We start from the raw sequence: 22540 nt of genomic DNA on the forward strand, positions 1-22540 counted from the left end.
AAAGGGGCATGTTTCAACTTTCAGAATGTAAAAAGTTTCTCCCACAAAATATAAACGACATTAAGATAAAAGGTAATTTTTCTATTAAGTTTCCAAGTGAGAGAAGGAGATTATTCACAAGATATCAACGGTGAAGGACTTAAGGATAACTGATAGCTTCATGCCTGGAAGTTTTACTATTTTTCACACTGCTGTACTTCTCCTTGTGACTTTGTGAGTACGTTCCCAACTAAGGTAGAGCTACGCATTCCTAAATATAATATTATTGTGGAAATAATTTAAGTTACAGTGCCAACATCTGTATCTCTACGAATCACTTTTTGAAATATCCCTTAACTGACAAAACAAAACAAAAACAAAACAAAACAAAACAAACAGCAGATCTGCTTTCCCCAAACAAGGGTAATATCGTTTGAATCCTAGTACCAAGAAGAGTGAGAAATAACCCTTGAAGATGAAGCAAAATAATGGCAGGGAACGACACTGAAAGTGCTACAGTGTTTTTCCTTTGCTACGTAGTGAAATCAATCCAAAAACCTGTAGTCAGATTTAATAATCCTCTCTTTGCCCATCCACGGCGCAGCCACGGCATCTCTTTGCCCAGTCTGAGCGTCTCGTGAAGGACAGTGGGTCAAGCCGTGGCGCGCCCAACCTACCTGTCAAAGGAGGGCTTCTCCCCGCAGTCGAAGGCGTCCTGGAGCTCCTTGACCAGGTTGGCCTGGCCCGGCAGTCGGAAGAGGCCCTCTTCCTTCAGCCCCCGCTGTCGGATGAAGTCCACGCACTGTTCCACCAGCATGGGCGCCAGCCGGTTCCCGTACCGCTTTTCATAGCGGACCGTGTCTTCCAGTTTCTGTCCAAAAATACCTGGAAAAAGAAGAGATCACCGTCAGAGATCCCTGTTTTCTACTCGTGCCTTGCTATTTCCTTTCCAAACTCCTTGTAAAGGACACGGGTTGGGAAAAATCACCCGTATCTGATGTGGCGATTTCCCACTAAGGTGTAACCAAATTCACCGGACACACTCATCCAATGGACGGGGTTTCCGTCTGCTACCCTTCCTGGGGTATTCTATGCTCAGACAAACTCGCGTGGGTTTCATAAAAGGGGGAGAGAAGCAAATGTTATGTGTGGAAATTGTGTCAGCCGCCATTAACTCAAGGATCTGACAATAACAACAGATGGCTTTTCTCCCGTCTGTTATATAATTTGTTTGTGGACTCATAATGCAGAATCATCACATTCCAGGCGAGAAAACATCTTGCTGTTCCTAGCCCCAGTAGAAGTGGTACCAACACAAAAACAATTCTACTTCTGGTATCAAATCTAGCACAAAGTCCACCTATTCATTTTGGGAAAATAGGGCCTGGAATCGGCATTTGCAGGGGCAGTAGAGATGGTAGCAGGTGGCCTGGGAGGATCTAAGGTGGCCTGGAAAGATCTGCGAAACTCTCGTGGAGGAAGCAGACTCTGGTAACAGTGAGAAGGGGAGCCGACCACAAGAAGCAATGAGTTACACTTCTCATGGGATCAAGAATTATCACAGGAAGAACGACCACAGGAAGTGGGGAAATAGGATCCGGTTTGCTCTTTAGATATTAAAGTCATCGCTGGATTTTTAAAAATTAATATTAAACCGATAAAGACGTAAAGTATTCACAGGGTACCGTGCAATGTTTTAATACACGCACACACTACTCAATGTTTAAATAAAATGTCTACATTCTTTCAAACACTTGTCATCCTTTTGTGATGAAAACGTTAAATCCTTTCAATCCTTTCTTCTGTTTTCCTTTTTTTTTTTTTTTTTTTTTTGCTTTTCTTTTCTTGGAACTTGCTCTGTAGACCAGGCTGGCCTGGAATTAAGAGATCTGGTTGCCTCTGCCCCCAAACCCTGAGATCAAAGGTGTGCGTGGCCACCACTGCCTGGCTACTTCTGGCTTTTTTCTAGGTGAATGTCACCTACCCTCACTGGCATACAGACATCTTGCTCCTACCCAGCCATAACTGGGCACAGTTCATCAGCCTCTCCACTGCCTCCTCCTTCCAAATCTTCACAACTTCTGGTATCCACCATTCTATTCTTGTCTTCTAAGAAGTCAATGTTTTAGAATTTTATGCAGGAATCATATCATATGATATTGGAGTTCCCGGGTCTCTTTGTTTCATTTAACATAATTATTTCCAGTTTCATTCATCTTTTTGCAAAGGGCTGGATTTCATGCTGAGCAGTACTCCTTTCTGTATATACCACATTTTTCTTATTAACCAGTTGATGGACATTGGTTATTTCACTGTGGGATAAGATGCCACAATGAACATGGATTGCTAATGTTTCTTCAACACGCTAAGTTCTGATATATATGTGTATATATATATATATCCAACAGAATATGTATATATAGAACAGAATTATTTATATATCTGTATACATTGATAGATCATATGATAGCTTTCTTTTTAACTTCTTGGGAAAACCCTGGATTATCATACTATCTGTACTAAGTGATACCCACACCAGCCTGTGAGGGTTATGCTTTTCTTCCATTTTGGTCAGCACACACTTGTCATCTTTGGGATTTTTGATACAACCACTCTTATTGGAGTGAAGTGACCACTTCCTGTACTTTTGCTTTCCATTCTCTTGGTGATTAGTCATATTGATCCTTCTCATATATACCTATTGGTAATTTGCTCCTTGTTTTTAGAACTATCTACATAGGTTTATAACCCGTTTTAAAAGTCTGGTTATTTATTTTGCAATGCAGTTTTCTGACTGTAACCCTTTTTCAAATGTAGAGCTTGCAAACTTTTTCTCCCATTCTGCAAACTTGTTTTCTCACTCTGTTATTTTTCCTCTACGTAAATCTTTTATAGTTTGATGGAACTGCATTTTCCATCTTTTGGTTTTGTTCTCTGTGCTTTAAATGTCTTAAACAGAAAAACAAACAAAAAAACCAAAACATACTATTCCAATGTCTTGACGTGTTCCCCAGGTTCTTGTAGTCTCACTATTTAAAGTGCTACATTTAAATCTTTAATTCAGTCTGTGATAATTTTGTGGCCGGTGAGATGTAAGAATGTGGTTTCATTCTTCCTCATACTTGAACATCCAGTTTTGCCAGCCAATCGCTTTCTCTTTTGATTATTACAGGCTTGTTCTGCAGCCGGGCAGTGTAGCCGGTTTTTGAGTGCGAGCCGGCCTTCGAGATGCAGGGTTTTGCTGTTGTTTGCGGGGGCTCTCTATAAATGTTAGAATGGCTTCTTTTCGGCTCTGGGAAGAAACCGAGTGGGGTGCATGGACTCTCCGGATCATCGGCAGCATGGACATTTTTGTGTTAATTCTTTTCATCCATGTGCAGGTATTGTTTTTCTATTTGGCTTCACTTTAAAACTTTTCATTGTAGAGATCCTTCACCTCTTTGGTTAAATTTATTGCTAACTGTTTTACCAGTTTAGCTAATTATTCTGTTGCTGCTGTCAGTGGAACACCACTTCTGTCTTGAAGCTGGACATCGTAGCAGTCCTTGTAAGAGCTGACTCCGCCCACTGGGCACAGGCTGCATGCGTGACAGAGATGCTGGGGATGAACTACTGAGCCTAACACCAGCAGCACCTCCATACAGGTAGTTTTTAAATATGAAAGAACCGAGTCTCCGCTTGTTAAAGGGCCACTAAACGTTAAAGGACCATTAAACACGCATCTACTATGAGTTGCAACAAAACAGACTTTTAGCCCACTGGTGTGATCCCTTTGGAGATATTCTAATGCTTTAAAGACAAGGTTTGCAAACTACTCATGCATGGAGAACAAGGTCTCTTTGTCTGTAGCTTATTTGAACACAAAGGTTAAGGTTGATGCTTTGATGCTACCCTGTCAAAATTCAGAAAACAGCCTTTCCAGGCTGTATTTTCATTTAAATACGAAGTGCCTGTGTCTGTGAAGTTTTACTCTGGACATTGTATACAGCTTGCTAGGTGGATGACAGAGGTTTCCTTTCCAAATCCAGGACAAACCTGAGGAAAGCTGTTCTCATTCAACTCCTGTGAGCACCACCCTGCCCACCCCCCTCTCAAGATGTCGTTTTAGTCAGCTGTAGGGTAGAATCACGTTTTCAAGCCCTCAGAACTTCTTTCTGACAGTGGTTCAGGAGATGCTGGAGGGAGAGCTGTCCTGGCTGTGTGTCACTGAGTTCTTTGAGCATGCAGGCTCGTGTCTGTGTTAAAACGAGAATTTCCTTAGAAAACATAGCAAGAAACTGACGCTGAGAACATATCGAATGCTGAGTCCTTGACATACAGCCCTTCATTTCCGTTAGCTCTATAGAGCAATTGCTATGTGTATCCAGACATGGGGAAATGGGGCCAGAGAGGTTCAATCACTGGCTAGGTCAGAGCTCCAGTGACAGGAGGTAAAGGCTCCTCCATTCAGATCATTCTCTGTAAAACCTTCCCTCATCAGTCACCTCCCCCTTTGTCACACTTGTCCAGAGTGTTCATTTTCTGATAATTTAAAGTTTTAGAAAATTCTCAAAGTGAGCCAAGCAGCATAATTTTTACGCTCTGAAAGGTGACAGTAGCCAAGCTCTGGGTGTCAGGCATTTTACCAGGCTTTTATCTACATTCTCTCTCTCTCTCTCTCTCTCTCTCTCTCTCTCTCTCTCTCTCTCGTTTAATCTCACAGTACCCTGGAGGCAGGCACCACCTCCACTGCTGTTTTTCGGATGACTTACCAAGGAACTTGTCAAAAGGTGACAAAGCTGGTAAACAGTGAAGCCGATTTGTTCACAGCTGAGGGCTCTCAGAGTCACGTGGGCTCAGTGGCTTATACAGCACTACTTTGTGTGGATAATTACCGAAAGGACTGTGGGAAAGAAACCATCGGTTTCCTAGTTCTCTGGCCCCAGCCCTTCCCATCCAAGAGGAGAACATGGAGGTTATGTAAATTGGAGGAAAAAATAGAACAAAAAGAAAGAAATAGAAAAATATCTTTGACATTCCAGTGAGGCTGTTGCCCAGAAATTTCATCTCTGTCCCAGAAACTCATACACTGGCAATAAACCACATAAAAAGAGATTGAAACAGGTATACCCTGTCCATGTGATGTGTAATTTCCTTTGGGGAAATGCTAGTTTTCTGTTGTGGAACTGGTCTCACAAAGGAGACTAAAGAATGGCAATAGGTGACGACATCACATCTGTAGTTCTTGAATAGCGTGGACCCTCTGCCTGAGAGAAATCACTGGTAGGAAAAAGTACTTTAAGAATACACACACACACACACACACACACACACACACACACACACACACACAATCACTGCCTGGTTTAAATTGCCCTTTATGGGAGCAATACAATTTCAAACATTAAAATTAAAAAAAAAAAAAAAAGACAAGCTCATACATGTCCTAGCAGCATGGAGAAAGGACCCATTAATTCGGAGATCATAAATAATATTTTCTGTGTATGGCTCATGCAAAGAGCTCCAGGGATGCCCATCTCAGAGTCCCCAGTAATACTGGGCCTGCCCCATTTGGATGACACTGGTGTGTTCTGATTACTCCCTTGCAGGACACAGATGCCTGATACCATCACCCTCCCAGTAAAGCCTTTCCCAGGAACTGACTATTGGCTGCCTCAGAAAGCAGCCAAATGCAGCTTGTGGCAGCCTCCCTCCCTCCACACCGGGTTCTCAGGAGTGAGGGCCAGATATCCATCTGGAATCAGATAAACGCTTTCAAACTCCACCCTTCCTAGACACAAGTAAACCCAAACTGGACTCTGTGTCTTGTAACTGTCCACTTGCCTCCTTCACTGCTGTAACTAGCTCCATTGCTGCCTCCATCTACTGCTTAACCAATTGCAAATGTGAAATTTGCATCTTGCTACAGTTACCGACACTTTCTGCGATGCCAAGTCTGTGTCATCTTTATTTGGTTTTTGTGTTGATTTATGTCTTATTCTGTCCCTTTTTAAAACTTCCGGCCTCACTCTTTCTCCTGGCGCTTTCCACTCTCGGGATTCTGGCCTCTCAGACACCCCTACGTCTTCTGTGCCCCTGAGACAACTAACTCCGTAGTTGCCTGAGTTCTGTTGCCAGCTCTGTGCTTATCTCACTTGCTGCATCTTTTGTGTTGACCCTGAGGTGCTCCCTGACTGACCCTTTCAATACCAAGAGCTCTACAACTTTTCATGTGCCCCTCCCCCGCTTTGAGGCAGGGGCTTGCTACGAATCCCAGGCTGACCTCAAACCTGTGCTCTTCTTGCCCCTCCCCTTATGCCAACCTGCTCTGACTAAAAGGGCAACAGGCATGAGCCACTGCAAACTGTACCTGGGTACAAATCTGACAAATTTAAAATGAGCTTAAATCACATTGTATTCAAACCTTCTTAATTTTACCTCCTGGATCCAGCTATCTTTCCACCTCACTGAGCTTTGTTCTGAGAGCCAACCTAGTTTCTTCACCTCCTCACATTGCGTGTGTCCAAATTCCTTGCTGCCATATTAGATTAGACACTATATCTTGACGTTTAAAAAAATATTTTATTTACATTGGTATTCTGCCTTGTGTGTGTGAGGGTGTCAGATCCAATGGAACTGGAGTTATAGACAGTTGTAAGTTACTTTGTGGGTGCTGGGATTTGAACCTGGGTCCTCTGGAAGAGCAGCCAGTGCCCTTAACTGCTGAGCCCCTAGACATTACTTCTTGCGTGTGTTTTTGAAGACCATGCAAATGCTGTCACAGCGATGTTTTCTGCTGACTTCTCTGAGGTGACAACAGCAAACCTATGCTCACTCCACAGAGGGCGAGGGCGTCATTGGCCACAACCCAAACAACTGCTGCAGTTGCTTGCAGGAGCCCAGTGGGCATCACTGAAGACCCGCTCAGGCCACAGGAACCCGTGCAAGCTGCAGCTCTCCACTTCTGTGTGCAGCCCCACCCTCTGCACCATGAAGGGTCTCCTGACTCTGACAGCTTCCTGAGCTGTGAGATTTGGAAGTATCACAAGCTTTCTCAACCTTAAAAGCTCCTGTCCATCTTCCAAGGTCTATCCCACTTGCCTTTCTGAATGAGGACTGAGCATCTTACCCTCGGTCCTCTTTCTTGCTTAGCTTCTTTAGGTGTACAGATTTTAGTATGATTATCCTATGTTATATGTCTAATATCCACTTATGAGTGAGTATATTCCATGTGTGTCTTTCTGCTTCTGGGCTATCTCACTGAGGATGATATTTTCTACTTTCCACCATTTGTCTGCAAATTTCATGAGAAAACAGGGAACAAGACAGGAGCCTACCACAGAGGGCTTCTGAAAGACTCTACCCAGCAGGGCATTAAAGCAGATGCTGAGACTCATAGCCAAACTTTGGGCAGAGTACAGGGAATCTTATGAAAGAAGGGGGAGATAGAAAGACCTGGAGGTGACAGGAGCTCCACAAGGAGAGCAACAGAACCAAAATATCTGGGCACAGAGGTCTTTTCTGAGACTGATACTCCAACCAAGGACTATTAATGGAGATTACCTAGAACCCCTGCACAGATGTAGCTCATGGCAGCTCAGTGTCCAAGTGGATTCCCTAGTAAGGCAAACAATGGCTGTCTCTGACATGAACTCAGTGGCTGGCTCTTTGATCACCTCCCCTGTGAGGGGGGCAGCCTTAACAGGCCACAGAGGAACACAATGCAGCCAGTCCTGACGAGACCTGATAGGCTAGATTCAGGTGGAAGGGGAGGAGGACCTCTCCTATCAGTGGACTGGGAAAGGGGCATGGGAGGAGAAGCGGGAGAGAGGGCAGGTTTGGGAGTGGATCAGGGAGGGGGCTACAGCTGGGATACAAAGTGAATAAACTGTAATAAATATTTTTTTAAAAAAAAGATGCTGTCACTTTGTATTCTTCCAAGCCTGTCCTCCCATTCAGTGGAGAAGGTTCCTAGGTGCATGAGGAACGAAGATTTCAGTTCCTAAAGACAACTGTATGACATGTCCCTGGAAGTTTTTAAATCAGATCTAGGTGTTGCCCTGCTTCTTGCCTTTCCACTGGTGTTCACTGGCCTTGGTCTATCAACAAATCCTTCCACGCAATGGAGTCCCCCAAACTGAACGCTACCTCTTCACAGAAAAGTCAATCAAAAACAGTTTGCCCAGTACCCATGAAGACACTGTGTCCAATTCACTCTTGTTTCTAGCGCTTCCTCAAACTGTGACTTTAAAACATACCAGTTACAGGTTGCTCCCTAAGTAAATATGAAGTGGGCATGCCATCATACATGTCTTTCTACTATCAACAGAATCTTCTGTAGACACATGCTTCTGGTTTTTAATGTTCACAACAGTGAGCTCAGGAGGTTTATGACTGTGTCACACAGACAAGGACTGACGTGGTGCCAGCTCTGGAGACTCCAAGCTTCATAGAGGTTGAGTTTCCCTTGCCTGAAATGTGTGAACCAGAGGCCCTCTGGTTTCCGATGTTTTGTACGTTTGAGACTATTTGCATACATAATGAGATATTTTAGCCACGGGTCCCAACGTCAGACATAGAGTTCGCCAGTATATATATATAGTTCCAATATATCTGCACACATAAGCAGAGGTTCACTTTATGCAGTATTTTAAATAATTTGGTGCTTCGGGAAGTTCAACGGAATAGAAGCTTCTACTGTGGAATCATGTCACCACTAAAACATTTCAGATTTGAGGGTTGCAAATTTGTGATGTTCAGCACATACACAATCGTCCCCACTGGACATCTGCCACCTCAGATGCCTGGAGCGTAATGTCAACACGGATGAGGCAAAAGTCCTCCACAAACATTCGCAGAATGAGCTATGCATGCATAAAACCAAAACATGTCAACTTCTCAATTAGACAAAACAAACGAATAATTCCATAAAATGAAACCATGTGTGCTATTAATTTCCATAAAAGTAAAATAGTCCTTGTTTTCTGATGCAATAAATCAAACTTCCTAATTGTTGCTGCAGGTTTTTGTCATTGCTCATTGCAGAGTTTCTGTCCCATCTGGTCGCCAGATCACATGCGCAGCAAAGAGAAAAAAAAAAAATCTTATTTTTTTCTGGTTCCTCTGCTGACTAGCAGACAAATTCTGGTATAATCAGGACTGTGAAAACTATCAATAAACACCCACCCTTCATAAATGGAAAAGTCAAAATAAAAGATGGGTATTTTAGTACAGAACAAAGGCAGCCAGCTGAGGCTTGCTTCTGTCTGTCACCAGCTTCCTAGTGCAAAAATCTCTCACAGGGAACTTCAAATCTAAGAGCTAAGATTCATAGCATGTAACAGTGGGTACAATTGTATGTCAGAATGAGGATGGAAGGAGGAAATAAAACTTGGAAAAATAAGGAAAGTGTTCTCAGTGAGCACACCGGCACAATGGCCTCGCCTCAGATCAGCAATTATGGACATCATCATTTACATCCAGGAAGCAAGCCAGATGGTTGCATGTACCTGTTTCAGGCCACACACTTAAAAAGATGCCTGTGTCCATTTCAAGTGCAGGTACAGACGATTCTGAGAGCCTTTTTGCCAGTCTATTACACTAACACAACTCTGGTGTTTTCGGGAGATTGCTGAAGACTCTCTCTTAGGATCGGAGAGAGGAAAACTCAAATCCACCTAGGTTGAGTAGTTCTCTGTCTGTCGAGGTGAGCCAAAAAGCCAGCCTTTTGTTCACAAGCACCTGAGGCTCCATTCAAGACTTAGTACAGTACCTATCTGAGTTGGCAGTTCGTTGATTTCTCTGTCCCCAAGGAGTCTACAAAGCCGTAACCTGAAGCACCCATTCTGTCTTCCTCCCATCTCCCGCCTCACTGGGTGGAGACTCCCAAATGCCACTCGTTTTCAACTGACCCAGTTTAAAGTTAGATGTGTTTGGACAATAGTATTTTGATTGGACAAATCAATTTCCAAAACCATGATTATAACATAAACAACATTCATTTCTCTGAAGATAATTTTGGCTGTATCTCCGTAAATGTGAAGTCATTGTATTTTAATTCAAATTGCTTACAGACTAGCAGGAGAATACAGAAAACACTTTAGTGTTCCAAGTGTTTACAAATACCAGGTTATCAACAACCACTTAACCAGTTCACAACTCATTTTGAATATTTACTGAATAGACCTCTCACTATACTTCCCTTGGGGCAGAGGTAAAAAGCAATGGCTCTGTGTACTCCATATGCTCTGCTTAAGGGGGCTCTGAAACACCAGCTGGCAGTGAGAAGTATGAGGTGAGAGCCATCCATGTCTTGAACTAGGTAAAATTTGGATGGAGCCTACTATAGAGGGTCCTCTGAAAGATTCCACCCAACAGAGGCTTGCAGCAGATCCTGAGGCTAACAGCCAAACTTTGAGCAGAGTGCAGAGAGTCTTACAGAAGAAGGGGGAGAATAGAAGGACACAAAGGGGACAGGAGCCCCAGAAGGAGACCAACAAAGCTAAAAAACCGGAGCCCAGGAGTTCCTGCAGAGACTGATACACCAATCAAGGAACATGTATGGAGAGGACCTAGACCCCCTGCTCAGATGTAGCCAATTGGTAGCTCAGTCTCCATGTGGGTCTCCGAGTAGGGGAGCAGAGGCTGCCTCTGTCATGAACTCAGATTGCCTGCTCTCAGATCACTTGCCCCTGGTGATACAGCTTTACCAGGCCACAGAGGAAGAGGATCCAGGCAGTCCATATGAAACTTGATAAGCTATGGGCAGATGGCAGGGGAGGGGAACTCCTCCTTCCAGTGGACTAGGGGAAGGGGAGGAGGATGGGGAGAAGTAGGAGGGAAGGTGAGGCTGGGGGAAGTTGAGGGAGGGGCTTCAGTTCAGAATATATAATGAATAAATTGTAAAAAAAAATACAAAAAATAAATATTCAGAAAAAAAATTGGATGGGGGAGAGAGCATCATGGAGGAGGGCACAAAGTGGGGGGAAAACAAGAAGTGATGTAGAATGTATGTTTAGTGGGAAGAAATGGGTTAGTCTGGGAAATTGGGGGGCTATCTCTAGGTAACTGGTGGGAGTTATCAGTGTTCTGATAGTTATACAAAGTAGGATTTTTCTTTGTGAGCAGTATAGGCTCATAAAAGAGTTCTGACATGTGCAATAAGGCTTGAGGGTGTGTTAAAGAAAGAGAGATGAGGCCATGGCTCATAGAGTGGACTGTGGTGTTGGAATTTATGAAGAATGTGACAGACAGGGATGACTGTCACTGCAAAGAGCAACTACTCAGTGCAGAGAAATTGCAGGCCGGGGCAAGAAAAGTGTGGAGACTTAAGGTAGGGCTCAAGGTGCCCAGGGCAGACCCCCCAAGTTCTAATTGGTTACCTATAATGTGCTACAGTGTATGAATAGCTGCTGGTAACTTAAAAGTTAGTAGTTAAAATGTTCCTTTAGTTTCTAATCATGGGGGAAAAAATAGTTCTTAATACTAAGCTTACCGTAGTGATGACATTCTAAAGTTAAAAATAAACAGGTTAAAAACTACATTATAATCTTTCTTTTACCAATGTACAAACCCAGATTGCCACAATCCCCAACTTCCTGCCTAAATGCCTCTTAGTTCCTAGGCTTTTAGAAACCCAGGGAGGAAACATGTGCGGTGACCTTAATTAGTGCTCAAGGAAAGAAAGGGAGCTGAGAGGGCAGTGAAGGCCAGAACAGGTCTGAGGAAAAACCCTCAGAGAAGTGGCTGCAGGGCCTGGCACCTGGAAATGTCGCTACTCCATCCTTCATTCCGGCAGGGTTTCGAAAGCTGCTGAGATCCAGCCAGCCTCTTTTCTCAGGGTCTACCCTTGGTGACAGGGAAGACAGCCATCTCAACGCGTTGTTGTTGTTGTTGTTGTTTCATCTGGGTGCTCTCTGAGCCTCACACACTCGGCCCACTCCTTTACAGAAATGACAAGTGGATGTGGGAGGGGCCCGGAAACAGGGGTCCCCTGTGGGAAACACTTGAGCAGCACAGTCAGGAAAGCACAAACCCACGCTTTGCTTAAGAGCAAACTTTAGAGGCGTGTGGTCCCTGCACTTTATGCAATGATGCGGTGGCGACAGATGAAGCAGTGCAGCTTCAGCAGCTGGGGACCTTCCTCCCCGGGCCCCCGCTGCAGAACTCAAGGGAGGGGCTGTGTGCTTCCTTTGCCTCCCCCCCTCCTGCTCCAACAGAAAGCAGAGAACAGCGTTTTGTAAATGAGGTATCTCTCAGTCCTTGACTCAAATACTGAACATCCCCCAGACCAGTAAGGCTTTATGAGGAAAAGCCAACTGTAAAATAGTCACCGGAAAGTCTGCCTGTGACATCCTGGAGGGGGACGTTTTCAGGGCTGCCTTTCCCTTTGTATTTAAGGAAAAAGAGGGAAAAGCGAAGGCGCACAGGAGGTGCTGTGCTGGTGCTCCCACACTTCTGCTGTATATTTCCAGCACTGGAGGTAGGAATGGTGGAAAATGTACCTCGAATATCTCAAGCGGCTTCCAAAAGGCCGGGGAGCTCTAAGGAGAGGGACATGCCCTTTAAAGAGGGGTCTCTGAGCCTTTCTCAATTTCTGTCTCTGTTAATTTCTCTATCAGTGCTGTCATCTGGCAGCTGCCACGGACTGCTCACAGATCTATAATATGTGGGAGCTCACATCGTGTACTTCCCATCTCATCTCTTCACAGGGAAAGCCAGAGCATGAGTGAACACGGGAACATGGGACCTCGGCCATAGCTCTGCACTGCTCCCACCGTATCGGGAGGAAGTTAACCGCCCTCCATGTCATGCAGCTCAGCCGCTGGCTCACTCAGGCACAGTAGGTTCATAATTACTCACTTTCTATTTGAGCAGCTCTGCTGCTGTATCACTGTCACTTTAAGGCAAAGGGGATTAAAAAGTTCACACATTACCCTTTTCCGAAAACATCTAATTCGCCAATGCCATGCCCTTTACTTCCCTGAAAACAATTCAATTTAGACATGCCTTCGTTTGTATTGTTGACTATCAGTCATGGTATCCCCCACCTCCTGTTTGTCCTTTCCCAATAATATACATGGAAAGTCAAGGTGAATCCTATGTCTAGCCAGTGTGGAGAGGCTCAGGCGCCACCACAGAGAACCTGATTCTCAAAATTTCCCAGGTAGGGTAGAGAGGCTGCCCAAGCCTCCATTTGGAAAACCACAGGGATGGGGCTCAGAAAAGCAGTTGCAAGTGTCAGGGTCAGAACAAGGATACTGGATCTCCATGTGGAGAGGGGCTCAGAGAACTCTGGCCCCTCCTTTCAAACTTGCTCAGTTCCCTGTCAGTCAAGGTAATCCTCAGAGGACCACTGCTCCTAAGCCCCACCTACCCTCGGAGACAGCTATACACAGATCAATAGGAGCCTTGAAAAATCAGTGCAGACAAGCACAGTGTTAAACCCTCCATTTCCAAAACCTCCATTCTGTCTGAGCCTAAGCCACCAGAAACCTCCCACCAATGGAGCGACATTCATCAGACAGTCATTAGAAGGACATTAGGATAGCATCTACCGACCTTTCCGGAAACTAAAGCACCGTTTGATTCTTCTGTATGTAGTTTTGGGGATGAAAGGAGCTGAGGGTAAGGCACCGGAGGGGCGTCCCCCCGAATTTCGGTCTTCAGGCATCATACAGGCCCCAAGTTGTGACACCGGCTCAGGCTTCCTTTAAACCTGCCTCTGTGTGGCGGCCCACACAGCTGCTCCTCATGTTTGTTTATGTGCCAGGTCTGGAGTGGTGATTCCTAGAACTCCCGGGGTTCTGATCACCCAAGTCCCAAGTTCAGATAACCTCTCATTTACTCCTCTTTGGTAAGAAACAAAACAAAATACCCCCCCTCCTTTTTTTCTTTTGCCTATTTCAGGGAGTTTTGAGGAATTTTTGTTGTTGTTGTTGTTGCTGCTGTTTGTTTGTTGTTGTTGTTTTGTTTTTAAGTTTCTGCAGACATTCCAAAATGTCACAGGAGAAGAACTGCAGCAAGCAAGCCGTGACTACCTCCACGGGCAGGAACTGTTTCGTTTATTAGGAAGTGTCTTCTCAGCTGGACAGAAAGTCCTCTAGAAAGGTCAGCAAAGAGCCCTGCGCAGGGAAGGAGGAACAATGACAAAGAGGCCCCTCGGGAGTACTTCAGGACAGTCCTGGCTGGCTCCTTTCATCTGGGAGAAAGGGGAAGAAAGCCTTGGCACCTTCTCCAGAAAGCATTCCAGCGCACGACAGATAATTCCTCGCAAAGGACTCCCCAGCTCCTTTTATGGCTCCCCTCAGCCTTTGATACTCTCCGCAGGCTTTTCCCTTTCCCCTTCTGTCTTCCAGCTCCCGCGGAGCCACCACGTCAGAAGAGTCCTGTGCCCATTCCCAGAGTCTCCTTGGCTGCTCTGAGGCGGCTTTGCAGGGAGCTCTCCTCCCCCTCCTGCTCCGTTCCCTTTTCTCAATGAGAGCTGGGCGGGAGCTGGCAGGGCTGCCGCTGTTGCCTGGTCACAGCTGTGGCTGCTGCCACCGCCTCCAGCGACTGCGGGTCCAAGAGAAGCAGGTGCAGGGGCATCATGTCGGAGGGAGGGAGGAAAGATGCCTTGCTGCCCCGGGAAGCCCCTTTCTGGGCTTCTGACCTCACAACTCCTGCCTGACTCAGCACCTCTGCCTGCCTCAGCCCCTCCAGAAAACAGTACCAAACCCCATCCCCATCCCGTGTCTCTGTGTGTGTGTGTGTGTGTGTGTGTGTGTGTGTGTGTGTGTGTTTGTGTGCGCGCGCACGCTCATTCTCACATTTACTTTCTTCCCACAAAGATTCACATGTTTTCCCCTCCACATCTTGTGTGGTTAAATGTATCTGTGGATGCAAACGTGAAAGGCATACCCTTACGTCACATATTATTACATATCTACATGCTTTTGTGTGTCTCTAAAACTGAATTGGGGCAGCACCGAGTCTACAGGTACAACTGCAAAACAAATCAGCTCAGGCAATGTAGCCACTTCTCAGGTTCAGTCTGAACAGCGGCTCCTTCGAGCCCCCCCCCCCCCCAAGCCCTCCTATCCTGTTCACTGAATAATTTACTGACTGGGTTAATCATTCATCCACCTGGCTGCTCCCTAAGCAGATCTGGAATGCTGCTGCTTTAACCCCAGCTGACCCCACAGCCTCTAATTCCTCCTGAGCCCTAAAGCAGGAGCTTCCCAAACTCCGACTTGTAGGAAGATGGTGCCCTCTGCAACAGCATGGCTGCCCAACGCTGTCCTTCCCTCTGTTCACGACCACGGGATAAAGGTGTGTGTGCGCACACTCCAGAGGGCTAAAAACCATCAAGCAGATTAGGTGCTAACTTCAGTGTCTCACTGGCCACTCCGTGAACACTGCCTCAAAGTCAGCTGTAACAAAATTCACTTTACAGACCGAGCAAGGGCTGAAGAGCTGGCTCTGTGGATAGGAGTGCATGCTATTCCTACAGAGGACAAGAGTTCGGTCCCCAGCGCCCAGGTTGCACAGTTTATAACACCTTGTAGCTACAGCCTCATAGATATCTGGTGCCCCTATTCGCCGAAAACCTGTACACACCATATAGATTTAAAACAGCCACCCCACAGACTTTAAAAAACAAACAAGAAGGAAGCAACTAAAACTAACTATTTCTGAGGTTGAACACTTTAACAACCCAACTTTCTGGTTTGTTTTTATTAAATTTTGTTTTGGGAATTTTGTACACGAGACTTTGTTTATATCATTTCCACTCCTCCTCACCTCAACTTTCCAGTTCCACTCCCATTCCCTCTCAAATTGTTGATGCTTCCTCTTTAATTATTACTGACACCCACACCCCCCCCACATACACACACACACACATATAGCCCCTACCCTCACAAGCATATACACACATACATAGGCAGATATAGATACATACATAGGCACACACAGACACACATGTTCAGACACACATACATACACATACATTCAGCCCACCTCCCCAGCACATGCACAGAGGCACACACAGACATACCCACACACCCACACTCTCTCTCTTCCAGTTAACTTCCAGGCAGACACTATTTGCTTCCCAACATTGTTAACAGGGAAGGAACTGGTCATGGCAGATTTTAACAGACAGCCCAGTTTAGGCGTTCCAGAGTCTGTGCTGGAGTTTGCATTCCCAGCTGAGCGGTTAGTCTGAATAGCTGTTGTAAAAGAACTGGTTTCATTTGATAAGATGCCTACGTTTTCTCTCTTTCCTACTCCGTTCTAAGTGTAGGAGAGTGAGGTGCTAGACAGGCTTCTCAGGCATTTACCACATCTGACTCACTGTCCATTATGGTAACATCAGAATAAAACAACACTGCACATGCATATGAAACCTAAGCCCTGAAAGGATTACGTGCCTCAGGAAGAACTTTAACCTTCTGAAAACACAAATTTTGTAACCACTGGAAGGTGCCAGATCGGTGATGCTTATATGTAAAATGCATCCAAAGGTGGCAAGCAGCAGAAGGCAGCTGACATAGTCCCTAATCAATGACTATAGAATGTCTGGGTGATGGAAAGGAAGGAGGATGGGAGGAAGTATCTATTTGGGATTAATATGCTCCGGGGTCCACAGCGAATACAGGAAGGAAGATGTATCCTTTCGTGCGGGAATTACGCCAGCCCAGGTGTGAACAACTGCTTCACTGAGACACTTTTAAAGTACACAAGCCAGGAGGCGGCTGGGACACGCCACACATGCAGCTGTCTCCACCGTCAATCCCAGAACATGCTCATCTTCTCAAAAAGGCACTACAAACCTGTTAGCTACCAGGCACTCCCCACCCTCCACCCTAGCTCAGGACATCTGTCTCTGCCTCATCAATGTCCTACTCTATGTTCTCCCACGTACAGAGTCATGTAACCAATGGGCACGGGACCGGCTTCTTTCATTTAGCATGTGTCGCCAACACTCATTCAAGCTGCAGTGTGAACTGGCCTTTCCTTCCTCTCTCGTGGTGAGTAACAAGCCATTGTACTGCTGCACAGTCCCACCTCACAGAACAAAAAAGTAGCTTGTCAGTCAGTGTTGTCAAGGCATAAAGAATCCCTAAATAAAGATGGCTATGGTGTGAGGTGACTTGATTCTGTGGACTCCATTGTGGAATGTGGTCTGCCAGCTACTGAAGCATCTTGGTGCAAGTGGCTGGCCAACACACACACACACACACACACACACCTATATAAAATCTCTTGCTGCTCATTTTTAAAAGTCTGGAAAAGCTATTTAACTATAATGAGCATATGTTAATATTTTGTTCAATATCTGTTATCGTTCGGCACGAGCTTGTCATTACCATAGTAGAGGTTCCAGGCATATTAATGTACCATTAGGCTGAAGAGGGAATACTGTGTACTCCGGCCATGTCAATTATCCACAGAATGCTGAGTACAACTAAGAAGTGGATTTAGAGGTAACCTAAATAATGAAGACCTTATTGTTTTTTAATGCACCGCTAAGTGGTATTTCAAAACATCAAATAAATAACATTTTCCAGTCATGTAACACTCAAATTTAGGACATTTCTTCAAACTTCAGTCCATGATCATTAGCGTTACTGTGAAATTTGAAATGCAGGGTTAAAGGTGACAACTGTAATCTGCCCCGAAGACTACATTCTGTTTGGTTTGCTACACTGTGGAGCAGGTGAGCCATGGGACTGAGGGAACCAGCCTAGAGCAAGAGTGAGGTCAAGACGTGTCCAAACCCTGCAAATCTCATCTTGAGACCAGCAGGAGAAAGAATTGTTCTCTGCCTCTTCTGGGCCTACATTCCCTGGTGCATGTAGCCACCTCTGCCCTCTGTGAGGTAGTCATGTAGCCTGCTGGCCAGCTTTCAGGTTAAAACTTCCTATTTCCAATGGGCTGCATCTGGGTTCTAGGTTATATCTATTCATGGTCCTTGGTTGGAGAAACAGTCTCAGTAAAGACCCCTGTGCCCAGATATATTTGGTCCTTGTGGAGCTCCTGTCCTCTCCAGGTCATATTAACTCCACCTTCTTTCATATGATTCCCTGCACTCTGCCCAAGGTTTGGTTATAAGTCTCAGCATCTGCTTTGATACACTGCTAGGTAGGGGCTTTCAGAGGCCCTCTGTGGTAGGGTCCTGTCCTGTTACTTGTTTTCTCCTATTTCCAAGGTCCATCCCATTTGTCTTTCTAAGTGAAGATTGATCATTTTACCCTGGGTCCTCCTTTTTGCAGCTCAGTATCCAAGTGGGTTATTGGAACAGGGACTGTCTCTGACATGAACTCAATGGCTGGTTCTTTGACCCCCGGCCAGGGAGGAGCAGCCTTTCTAGGCCACAGAGGAGGACATTGTAGCCAGTCCTGAAGAGACCTGATAAGCTAGGATCAGATGGAAGGTGAGGAGGACCTCCCCCATCAGTGGACTAAGAGAGGGACAGAAAGGAGATGAGGGAGGGAGAAAAGGTGAGATTGGGAGGGAATAAGAGAGGGGGCTACAGCTGGGAAATAAAGTAAATACATTGTAATTAATATAAAAATAATAAGAATTTAATTTAAAAACTTCCTATTTCCTTATAAGGACATGTCCAGCTAGCACTTGGAATTCCTCTCCATGCAAATGAAGTATTCCCAGCACCTCAGCCCCAGCCAATGCTGTATACTCATCCTGAAAATGTCTACACGCTTCCCCAAGGTTTATATAGGTAAGCAGCGATTGCTGTAGAGGAATGAGGACCTGAATTCAGATCCCGAGAGCCCGTGTAAAAGGCGCATGCATGTAAAAGGCACATGTGTGTAAACAGCACATGTGGCTGTACACACCTGTAACATCACAGGCCAGCCAGGTTTGCCGAAATGGTGAGCTCCAGGTCAGTGAGAGACCCTGCCTCAAAAAGTAACATTGGGGGTGATAAAAGAAGACACGGAAATGCCAACCTCTGACCTTCACATTTGCGTGCTTGGTGTGCACAGACAAACACATGTGTGTACATACCCAACCCCTAACATGTACAGGTTATTTGAGGCAGTGAACAACTGAAGTGCCCCTTTCAGGCTCATATATTCAGAGACTCATGGACAGTTACTGCTTCCATTGGAGTCCTTTCTGATAGTTCTGGGCTGGCAGAACTACCGTGGCCACTGGTTTCGCCCAGTTTTCTTGAGAAGACAGATGGAAGAGAAGGAAAGAGAAGGAGTAAGCATACATTTGATGTAATCAATTTAAGGGACACCTCCCTAAGCCTCCACTGAACTTGGGAGCCTCAGCAATCTTATTACAGAAGAAAGGAAATAGCAAGAACTTTAAGAAGCCACATTTTCAGGGAGCCCACCAATCTCCAGTCCAGGAAGTCTGAGCAAACTGGAACCAGCTATGTATTTCTTGTGTGTGCCCCAGGGACTCCTGTGTGAGGGCAGAGTCTCCATCTGCGGGTCTACAAATATTTCACATAGTCCCACATCGTTTTTAGCTTATGGACAGGGTGGGCGAATATTCCATCATACAAGCTAAGACACTAGGAGTGAAAGCTGGTACCATGACGCAACCATCAGCCGGGGCTATCAGCTGAAAGTCAGAGGGCTACCAGGCAAGCTGGGGTGGATGTTCAGCACACACCTGAGAACACACTGACAAAGAGCAGACATTTTAAAGGCCTATTAGCAATCTGCTTGGTAAGGTACCAACATGGTTCCAATAAACCTTTACTGTTAGGCTCACGTCCCTTCCTTTGTTTTGGTTCTGGGCCTCAAACCCAGGACCTTGTGCAATGTTAAACACACAGAATCTACTACTGAGATGTCTCCAAAGATCAATATTTATTATAATTTAACTAACTTCACATTATAAACTATTTTTGAATTATTCTAAAATATGAAGAGGTCAGTCAACCTAAGAAACATCTGATACATTAATAGAGAAGGTTTATTTTTTGTGAATTCAACTTGCTGACAGCCTACAACAGATAATGTTAAATAAACAAGGGAATTATATTTGACTTACTAAAGGTATATTTGTGTTAATGCAACTGATTTTTAAGTATAGTAACATTAACATAATTCATTTTTAATTAATATCATACCTCATTGGAAATACATTTGGTACTAAATAAATACTTTTATAACTTTTTTTGTGGGTTCCATTAATTGAATATTTTTAAAAATAAAACTTCTGTTTCTGTTACTCCATTTTCTCTTGAAGAATAAAATTTGCACCTTTAATGTCTTCCCCTTTTCATTCTTTTCTATTCTTAACATATTTTAGCTTACTTTCTGCATCTCAACAATGTTTTGCTTGGATTGTATTAAAACAATATATAATTTGTTACACCTATTAAATCTAAACCACATCAGTTCTCATCAAAAGTTGTGGCATTGCTTTTGATGTCACTGAGCTTCTGGAGGTTTCTGGGGGAATCCATTTCAAATATATTGTTTTATATCTTGTTTTAAATTCAAGCATTCACAGCTAGTGAACTTTTGCAGTATATGAACTATTTATTAAATCATTTTTGTCAGTTTTATAGGATGTAACTGTTGACTTATATTGATTTATTTATTTAGAAATTAGCACATAGGTAATAAGATTCATTTTGGCATTTTCAAATACCATAATCACATACTGTTAGTCAAAAATGAAAAAAAAAATTCAAAATAAAACCAAACATCTTTCCGTTTTAGAATGCAACATAGTCACAGCAGTTATGCCATTAATGATCTGTGATGGGGAGTTAGCCTCAAGGAGTGCTGAATAATTCACTATTTAAGTTAACATTTGCCCATTTATACATAGGCCCCCACAACACTAACAGCTGGAGGAAAGGGATGAGTTGCTCCACCTACTTTCTGCTTTTCTATGACAACAGTCTGCTTACCTCCTCCAAAAGGCCCCCATATGACTCGGCGGATGGACTTCACCCAGTCTTCCATGTCATTCTGGGTGCTCGCCATGAGGAGATAGCTCTCATGATTCGCTGTCATCCGATCTCGTTCACCTCCTGCAAAAACATGAGCACGTTCAGTGGACCGGTCAGCGGGTGAGTGATGGTTCCTCATGGTCAGCCTGCGAGGGAATCCCAGAATCGAGGGCCGGGCCTCATGCGGGCAGCACGGCATCCCGCTGAACGAACTGGAGATATTTATCTTAGCTTCTGGAGGGCCCGGGGTGGGGACTGCTGCTTTAAAAGGAAAGGCTCTTAGGCTTCCAGGAGAGGGCTAGAGAACAAATGCCATTCCCTAAACAATGCCTGGCGTTTTCTGTCCTAGCAACAACCCGCAGGCCTGCAGTAACTCATAATCCAACCCATTCACAGAGCTGCTGAACAGGGAGAAACGTGAGGGACAAAGGGGATGGAGGGATGAAGGCATAGCAGTCCCAGAGTGCTTGGAATTTCGTCAGAGCACTGTCCTCACTTCCGGTGGACAGCAGGTCCACGGTCCAGGATGCTACTCTAGGGAAGGAGACGCCCCACAGCCCCTTCTCCATGCCTCTGTCCTCCAAGGGCAACTCAGTCCTCAAGGTCACGAGTTAAGGAGTGCACACCACGGGATGGGGAAGGGGAGAGGTTGCATGTCTGGCCAAGGACAAAAGCCAAACCATACCAAACCTGGGCAGGGGTTTTCAAAAGCCCCCAGTGCAGAGGGGGCTGTGTCTCTCTTAAATCCCCACCCGATCTCTGGCAATCATTACAGTGTCTAATACTGGATTTGAAGAGCTGAATTCTTCACAGTTCACTTCCTGAGAAATCCTATAGCCTACCTCAGTTTCTCTGGAATGCAATTTGGAGGTGTGTGGAGAAAGAGTGACCACATCTGCCCCGGAACCAGACCCCGAGAACCTGTTAGAAAGAAGAATGCTTCTCCGAGTGTTACTTGCTGAAGTGCTACAGTCTTGGGATATAATTCAAAATGCTCATGAAGGAATAATTCAAAAAGGGGGATAGTGTTTTACCAAATTCCAGAGGGTGTGCAGTAGCCATCAGTATTTAATTTTCACTAAACATTCTAACCTTGTAGCCTCTGGGTCAGTAATTCACATTCAAGTGTTTTATTTGGTTAGTTCATGGCTTGTGAGTAGACCGGACTACTTCTAAGAATGCCCTGTAGGGTTCAGCTTACAGAAGGCACCGCCTGCCTCTACCCACTGATACCCAAAGCGGTTCACACACAGCTTCGGAAGCTAAGCGCAGGCCTTTGAGTCCTGCGTTCTACAGGACCTTCTTAGCCTATTGCCCTGGCTGGGAAGTCCTGTGAATAGAGAGAAATTTTAAGTCAACCTGCTGAGAAATGCAATTTGTCTTTTCCAACTCATACAACTGGATTAACATGTGCTAAGTGGCAGCAAATAGGTTTCCTAATACCAACATACATTTAAATAAACAAGAAGATTTTTTTTTGTGAGAATAAAGTAAAAAGTGTATGAAAATACTAGACTGTACAAAACCAGAAACTCAGTATTTTCTGCATTTCAATTGACTGCCTTTTACCAAGGAGACAGCACAGCTAATAAATACTTGAACAATTATTTAACAGTAACAAGGATTATTTTTAAGCATTACCTTCCACTG

The 22540-nt window shown here is 44.8% G+C and overlaps 1 protein-coding gene across 7 annotated transcripts in view; it reads right to left on the reverse strand.

Annotated features, from left to right (window-relative positions):
• The window catches only part of Arhgap24 (Rho GTPase activating protein 24), a 636889-nt gene that overhangs the window by 39233 nt on the left and 575116 nt on the right, over positions 1 to 22540 (reverse strand). For 6 of the 7 annotated variants that reach the window (XM_055594596.1, XM_055594597.1, XM_055594595.1 and 3 more), the window contains 2 exons: positions 20849 to 20971; positions 657 to 864 (listed from right to left, as the gene is read on the reverse strand). In XM_055594596.1, coding sequence (XP_055450571.1) covers positions 657 to 864; positions 20849 to 20971 — 331 coding nt within the window. Of the gene's footprint in view, positions 1 to 656; positions 865 to 13518; positions 14604 to 20848; positions 20972 to 22540 lie in introns of those variants that run through there. The other variant, XM_055594598.1, reaches the window with a different exon arrangement.

This window comes from Psammomys obesus, unplaced genomic scaffold, assembly GCF_907164565.1.
Source record: "Psammomys obesus unplaced genomic scaffold, mPsaObe1.curated_primary_1811, whole genome shotgun sequence".
NCBI classification, from domain to species: Eukaryota; Metazoa; Chordata; class Mammalia; order Rodentia; family Muridae; genus Psammomys; species Psammomys obesus.